At 38.9% G+C, this 8,596-nt stretch overlaps 1 protein-coding gene across 1 annotated transcript; it reads right to left on the bottom strand.

The window, feature by feature from the left end:
- Positions 1-2,242: 2,242 nt before the first annotated feature.
- On the bottom strand, positions 2,243-3,230 carry LOC130967034 (pollen-specific leucine-rich repeat extensin-like protein 1). Its single transcript, XM_057891856.1, has 3 exons — positions 3,003-3,230; positions 2,734-2,925; positions 2,243-2,653 (listed from the first exon to the last, which is right to left on the bottom strand). Exons 1-3 carry the CDS (start codon positions 3,228-3,230, stop codon positions 2,243-2,245), a joined length of 831 nt encoding a protein of 276 aa, XP_057747839.1.
- Between the last annotated feature and the right edge of the window lie 5,366 nt (positions 3,231-8,596).

Raw genomic sequence — 8,596 nt, 5'->3', positions numbered from 1 at the left:
ATTCAAATATCCACTTTCTCAATCGATTAGTTTATCAATCAAACTAATAATCTCATTCAACAAAAACAACTCAATTCAATCCATAAGACTCACGAAATCACAAAAAATGTATTTTACGCGTTAATATCGATTTATAACAACCCTGTAATGTAAAATAGATTTAAGAAAACCCTACCTCGACTCGTCGAAACCATAACTCAAAACGCGCCAAAGAAACCATTTCTCTTAGCCCGAAACCAACAGCTACCGCAAACTCAGTCCTTGATCACTTTCGCAGCACTCACAGCAACTTAAAAGCGACACGCAACACTCAAAACACAACCCTACGTTACCAGAACCTTAGAGTTTATAACCAAACATAACAGAATATTAACACGGGTTTTCGAAACATAAATACTTACCGAACTAAGAAAATGAAACAGCGACGGTCGCTGAATCTGTTTGGCGGCAGCTCCGGCAGCCACCTCGAACGGCAGCGGCGACCAGAACTCCAGCAACGGAAATTGAAACTAACATACAGCGATGATTGAGCTCCCGAAAATTCAAAGGAAACGAAAATCAACTTAAAACCTAACCGGCGGCAGATCTCAGTGGTGGTAGAGGTGTTCTCTGGCGGCAGAAGCGGCGGTAACCCCGACGGCGGCACTGACAACGAAGGCTCCCTCCGGTGACTACCCAACCACGGCGACGGCAAGGAAGCCATGGCAGCGGTGGCAACAAGCTCCTCTCTCGCGGGCTCCTTCTCTCTCCTGCGTTTGGCTTGGCGGCGACGGAGATCTCTTCTCCTTCTTCTACCCGTGACCAACCTTGACGGTGACGGACCCAGAGGTGGCGACGACCACACGCGCAGCAGCAACAGCTTGTGATGATGACAATGGCGGTGCAGCGTGGTGGCAGCGCGATTGACGGTGGCAATGGCGCAGGTGACACAACGGAGGCGGTGCGGACAGCTCCTCCCTCTCTGGCGCTCTTCCTCTCTCACGGGTCTTCCTCTTCTCTTCCTCGGTGGCCCCCTTCCCCGCTTCCCTTCTTTCCCTCTCTCTTTTTTCTTTCTTTCTTGAGTAAACTACCATTTCTACCCATGGAAGTTGAAAACGCTGACAAATCTACCCACAAGAGATGGAAACTACCAAATGTAGCCATCACTCATGAGTTACGTGGGACGAAACTAACTAATCCATATTCCGGCGTTGACTCCGGCAGTAACACTCTCTACGTGGCACTTCACGGCGTGACATGGCTTGGTGGGCTGCACACGTGGATTGGTGACATGTCTGACCATTATAATGTACCCTCAATCCCAAAATTTCCCAAATTCAAACATTCTTTCATCCAAAGCACGAACCCTAGATCGACAATAATCTTCGAAATTATACCAATGTCGAGGCGAAGACTCTTTACTCCACCTTCGAATGGCAGTGCTAGTGTGTCTGGAAGCTCAATTTCAAAACGGGTGCATGATAGAAAGTTCAGTGGCAGATGTTTCTGTGGTCAGGGGGTGACGTTGTTACAGTTGGGGACGGCGATGAATCCTGGGAGATGGTTCGTCCGTTGTCCCAATTGGAATGTAACCCGTTGTACACCCTGTTTTGTGGGAGTTGAATGTGCATCTGATTTTAGTTTTTTTGCCATGGATAGAACTCAGACTACAACTTATTTGCATGGGTAGACAAAATCGAAGGGCAGTGATAGGGTTTGAGGAGAGCATTGTCGGAAAGAAAGATGCAGGAAGATGTTGATGAGGATGAGGCTGAAGTGAAGATGCTCACCAGATTAGGGAGCTTTGAAGCTGAATTTATCAAAATTAGGTTTTGGCTTCTGGTGATATCAATGGCTGTGGTTTGTAATGTTGTGTGCACTGTGTATCTGATTCTTAGGAGGGTTTGATCCTTATCAGTTGTTAGTCTAAGATCATGACAAAATTACCCATGATCGATTCTAAATATGTCAATTGTGCACACATGGTTTCCAATTAATGTCAGATGTAGTCTTATAAGTTATATAACATGCACAAATTATCTGGAACTAATTGCAAATCTTGTTTACTTTCTGGTCCAAAATAACATCAAAGACAGGCATAAACTTCTGATAAGTATGTACTAAATGGCTGACAAAAATGTGTAAGATACTGATAAGAGTTATCAAAACATAAACAAAATGAGGCAAAGTATGTGACATGTCCAACAATTGTACGATAAACTGCCAACAGGATTACAAAAAACATAACTAATCAACTATTGCTTCATGGAATTGGAGTGGAGTTGCTGCTTCCGCTTGACCCCTCTTTCAAGTGTGCAGTTGTTGACCCCTTTTTGGCTGGTGGACGGAAGGCTGGCTGCGGCCATCTCCTTGAGGTTGATACTCTAACTGTGGGAGTTGGCATGAATTCCAAGAACCTTGAAGTAGTACCCTGGGAGGCAGCTTGCATAGTTTGAGGAGTCACAGTGGGTGGCACATCAGTGGCTAGCGGTGATGGACTAGAAGTAGTTGGTGTTGTTGGATTTAGGGTAGGCTGAGGAGGTCGTGGTTGCTGACTAGTTGGTGGTGGTCTCCTCACATTCTTCTTCTTCTTTGGTGGCCTTATTGTGGTGGGTGGCCTAATTAAAGGAGACATGGCTGGATTAGGAATGGGTTGACGAACTGGGGTGCTCTCCTGTTCAGATAGAAACATATGAGTGACATAATGAAATAAAACTTGTAAAATGGGATTGCAAAATAAATCAATAGAGTTACAGGCGGGGGCTGAGTTGCTGCTGCTTTAGCTACTTCAACAGCTTCAAGAGTTTCCTCCCAGAACATCTCCTCTAGTCTTGCCGCCTCCACTTCGTCATCCGCAGCAGGTGGGTGTTGACTTGCACTTTGTTCCCCAGCACTCCCTGCCATTGCCTCCTTCTTCTTGGAACAGCTGCAACTGTTATGTCCAGTCTGCAGTAACATATGGCATGAATTCATAAGGTGGAGCATCAATTCATAAGTAATGTAACATATGAAGTATGATTTACCTTTAGGCAATACTTGCAAGTGATGGGGCCATACTTTCTGGGGGGCCTATGTGGATCTGGGGTGGGTTCCTTTGGGGCGTCGTTTTTTTTGTCCTTTTTCGACTTTGGCCTCCCAATTTGTTTCTTATATACTGGTGGCAGTACAGGTGGTAGGTCAACATGCTCCCAATATTCTCGACTTGGAACAGGCTGGATGATGAACTGGTATGTGCTGTTATATGTCCCCATGGAAAGCCAGTTGTGTGCATGTTCCTCTGGCCACCTATTTTAGTATGCAAGGGCAGCACATGCATGCTTGCATGGCAAGCCAGTCAGTTGCCAAAATCTGCAATTGTAAATCCTCTTTCCTATGTCCACCATAACCTTATGTGGCAAGCACTAAACTTCATACACATTTCCAGGATCATCTCCAGTGGGAAACGGCCGCCACTTATTGCTCTCCCTTTTCTCTTTTTCCAGCCTACTCTGCTGCACCGGAGTGATGACTCCGTTATACCCCACCAACGCCTTCTTGTTTCTAGCAATTATGCTCATCATGTAAACCCTAACCTCTTCCAGCATAGTTATAATAGGCTTTCCTCTCATCTTCTTGATCCTAGAATTGAACGATTCACAGTTGTTGTTCGTGTAATTGTTAGACTTTGGGTATTCGCTAAAACCAGACCTACTCCATTGACTTGGAGAGATCCTGTTCAGATACTCCCAAGCATAGGGATTAACCCGTCTGATCCGATCCAGTACAGCATTGAACTCTTGGGAGGTTGTGGCCTTGGCACATCTCCACATTGCCATCTTCAACTCTGTATCACCCCACTGTTTTCTGAAGTTTTGCCATATGTGCATAGCACAATATCTATGATGAGCACTTGGGTTTACTTCACGCATAGCAGGGATGAGGCCCTGGTGGGGAAAAGTAAAGCAAGTATATGATTATCCCATATGAAGAAAAATATATATGACAGCAGTAACTATTTAGAGAACATTGTAAATCACTAATTATAAAGACATACACGAACAATAAGAATTGAGGCCATTACCTTCTGCATGTCTGACATGAAGTTGATTCCATTGATAGCTGCGTCCCCTAAGTCTTCTTGGAGAAGTTCGAGAAACCACTTCCAACTATCCTTGCATTCGCACTCCACCACAGCATAGGATTAGGGTATATCTGGTTATTGGCATCGTGGCCTATCACAGTTAACAACTGCCCAGGATAGTATCCCTTTAGAAAAGTACCATCTAACCCGATAAAAGGCCTGTAGCCAGAAGAGAAGCCCTTCTTACACCCTTTCTAGCATATGTAAATCCTTTTGAATTTATGCCCAGTGCCTTTGACATAATCAGTGCTAATCCTTACGGTGGAGCCAGGGTTGGTCCTCATTATTTTATTAGCATAGTCCCGAAGAAGTGCATACTGAGCTATCTCTGTGCCTTCTATTAGTTCTTTTGCCTTCACCATTTCACGGTATATCTTCCTCTCATTGACAATCACATCAAACTCCTTCTTGAAAAAATCATGTGCCTGCCTTTGAGTCATGTATGGATGGTCACGGATCTTGTCCGCAAGCTCCTCTACAACCCATTTTCCATCCGCAAATTTGTTCTTATTAACTCTGCTGCAGGTATGTTCGTTGACAAAGGTCTTCACCTGGAAGCTTGATGGAAACAACCGTTTTGCACAATATATCTGCCATGGGCAATCCTCATCATAACATATGGCCTTGCACCTACTTGAATCAACTCTTGGAAAGAATATGCTTCGCCCTATATTGATGTTGAACTTCCTAATTGCCTTCTTGAAATGCTCCAGATTCTCAAACTCCATGCCAAGCTCCAACCTTACCTCCCTTATTGGAGAATCTGGATTAGCTTGAGAAAATGCTGCTTGCTGACTGTCTTCGTCATCACTTGCAACAGAATCCAGCTCTTCAGACTCGTAACAATGCATCCCTACAGTTGCCTCAGACATATCTTCACTCTCCACAGGTATAAAGATTGAAGGATGCTTGTTTGGATCCTGGTTAGGTATGAAGGTTTGCCCTGATAGAGGAGGCCTCACTGTTGATCGTCTCTTCCACTTCTTTGGACTACCACCACCCACTTCTGGGTTTATAAACGATTCGGGCTGTGAACTGCTAGGTTGACTTCCTTCACAAGGTGTTTCATTCTCATTTTGAATGCTCTGCTCCTGAGAATCTGGTTCGTTGTAAGATTGTGGGATGTATTGTGTGAAAACCTCATTAGATTCAGCAGGTTCATTATCAACTGTGGGTGCTATTGACTCTGCAGAAATTGGATTTCGGTATCCAGTTTCTTCACTTCCAACTGACACACGTGGTGGTTGAGGGTCTAGAGGTGTATGGTCCAACAGCTCATGTGGAAGCAAATTGGGTTCAGTGGGTGTATCTGGGGTTGGAATGATCCTTGGTGGCTCTTTGAAGGTTACTTTTGGTGAGTGTGTGGGGACATTAGGTTGGTCACTGCCTACTTTAGGTGATTGTGTGTCTGTTGTGGTAGCATGGACATCTTTGTCAGCCGCATCATCCTCTGTTTGGGTATCCGGTCTAGGCATACCTCCTTCAATCTCATCACTCTCTTTCCCTTCTTCTTTGGGGTTGGGGGTCTCCTAACACACAGTTTGGTTCTGCGCTTGACTGGGGTCTTAGTAACATTTAAAATCTCAATACCAGGTTCAGGTTCATTCTTTTCTTCTGCGAACTCAGGAAGGTTAACTGGATGCTCAGTGAACACCTCAACTCTCCTACCATTAGCAATGGCTGCTTCGTACATAGTCACCACATCCATGTCAAGTCTAAGCAACTTCAACCCACCATCCAACTCCTTCCCAGGTTCAAGCCAGTAAAGCTCGCTCACATCAGTGTACCCTATATCCTTTACTAAGTCATTCATGAAGAACCTATTTAGGGTATCGACATTCACTCGTTCAATCTCTATTTTATCACCCCCAACGTATGCCAATCTGCCATCAACACCCGTTTCAAATTTTCTTCTGTGACTAATGACTAAGGTAATGTAGATAGTTGCCATCTACAAATAGACACACCCTAATTAACAACCAAATCGTAGCAAATACAAACACACCCAAATGAGAAACCCGTTTCCACAACCATGCACCGAAAACAAGAAAACCATGACATATAGATCAACGGTTACTACTTACCTATGGATAACACCACGTAACTCCACCCGCTGAAACGATCCACACCAACAAGCTCCCTCTCTTCAATACAGAGATTATCGTCGCCCTGGGAGGTATTCTTTGAGTGGAGAAGATGAACAGTTTCTTCCTAGGGCTCTACCCTTTGTTTTCTGAAACGCGCGAAGATGGAAAACCTTTGCTAACTGTTCATTTTTAATTTCCCTTTTTTTTTCAAAAAAATTCAAAATTTAATTATTTTTTTAACTAATTGTAATTATAATATCCATGTGTGCAGCCTACCAAGCCATGTCACGCCGTGAAGTGCCACGTAGGAAGTGTTACTGTCGGAGTCAACGTCGGAATATGGATTGATTAGTTTCGTCCCACGGAACTCATGAATGATGGCTACATTTGATAGTTTCTGTCTCTTGTGGGTAGATTTGTCAGCGTTTTTAACTTCCATAGATAGAAATGATAGCTTTATTTCCTTTTTTCTTAATCCCTCTCCGTATGTATTATGTGATGTGTGGGTGCATTTGTGTTTTTGTTTGTGTGTATGTGACTGGATGGAGTAATGATGATGATGATGATGATGATGATGATTAAGTCAATGGTGTAAGAAGGCTGTAAATGAAGTTCATTTTGAAAGCTACACATGATTTCTAATAAAATTATGATATAATGTATAAATTTAAAATTTAATTTAATTTTTTAAAATTATTTTAAAAATATTATTTATTTATTAATTTGCTAATTAGATTTTAATTAAGTATCCTAATTTAAAATTAGAAATAATATAATTAATTTTCTTTGTTTATAAAAACTAAAGTATTACATTTCAAAATCTCAATTATTTAAATTAAATCATTTAAAATTTTTATCCTTTTACAACTGTTAAGTTGTATAATTTAAATATAAAAAATTACTCAATAATTATGAGATCAAGTAAAATTTTTAATTTAATTATCAAAACTTAACTTAATTATTTTTAGTAAAATAATTTTTAAAAATAAAGACTTTAATAAATAAATAAGTCAGAGTTAACTTTTAATAAATTTTTTTCTGAAATTTTTGGATTTTACAAAAGAAATCATGTTTCTTCTACTGTTAAGGTTCTTCTCTTAATTTTCTACTTTAGAATGTTAGGAACAAATGAACAATGTAATATTTTGTATTTTATTCTAAAAATTAAATCTTAATAATATTTTCTTTATTTTTCTTTATTTAATGAATTATGTAATTATTTAGTTTTTCTTAATATTTATTTTAACAGTTATGAATTTAGGAATTATTTATATTTTTAATTTATGAATGCGAGTTTAAAGATTGATTAGAATAAATTAAACAAATAATTCTCATAAGCCAAAGCATGACCTATCAAAAAATTGTTTGTTTATTCGTAGTCTTAGAAATTCTTATTATTTAGCATCATTAGTTAGATTTAAATTAAAATTAAACTATTTTTTTATTTTGACTACAGTTAAGAATAAATCGATCATAATCTCAATAAATCAAAGAAACTAGGGAACACTAGCTAATAATTATGGAACTTGATTAGATGAAATGTTATAATAGAGTATATAGGATAAAAAATGTGAGATAGTTTTCTGGGTGATGAGTTGTTTGGCTAATTTTTTTTATTTTGATTAAATATATGTGTAATATGTTGTTGTTGAAAAATTAGGTGTTTTTTTATATGATTTTTTTTAATTGATATTATTTAAATTGGACGGTCCAATTTGTTTGAAGAAAAAATAAACCTCCGATTTGTACTTTTAAAGTTTTTATTTTTGAAAATAAAAATCAGACGGTTCGATCTCAATATTAAAAATATTTTAATTTTCAAAAACACAAATTAAACTGTCTGATTTGTGATTGTTTGTTTAAAAAATAAAATAATACAAAAAAATTAGAGACACCAATTTATGTAACCCATAAAAACATAAAACACTTCTCACACTATTTTGTGATACACGTCTCTTTTTCACATGAAAAATAATAAGCGTAACATAATTTTTTATTAGTTAAAATTGCTGCAGTTTCTATAAATAGCAACTCACGTATTTGCAGAATAGCTTACTTTTACTGTAATTGATTCAACTCTGATAATAGTTCATCAATACATTGTTTACTCTTTTTTCTCAATTACTTCGTTTCCTTTCATGCTAGTATTAGTGTCGTCTTTCATCGATAAATTTTTTAGATATTAATCAAACTTTGGTATAACATTCAATTATTAAATTTTATGATACTTTTTAAAATACGGAACAGAACAATACACAAAGAATATATTGTCCCGTCTCAAAAATTTTAAAAAATACCAAAAAATCTAACAATTAAATATTACACCAAAGTTTAGTTAATATCTAAAAAAATTAGCCGTGTTTTATAGATTGCATTTTTATTTTTTATTTGATTTTTAGATTTTGTATAC

Source organism: Arachis stenosperma, chromosome 3 (assembly GCF_014773155.1).
Source record: "Arachis stenosperma cultivar V10309 chromosome 3, arast.V10309.gnm1.PFL2, whole genome shotgun sequence".
Classification (NCBI taxonomy): Eukaryota; Viridiplantae; Streptophyta; class Magnoliopsida; order Fabales; family Fabaceae; genus Arachis; species Arachis stenosperma.
The sequence above is the reverse complement of the archived record's forward strand: the minus strand, read 5'-3'. Positions and strand labels throughout refer to the sequence as shown.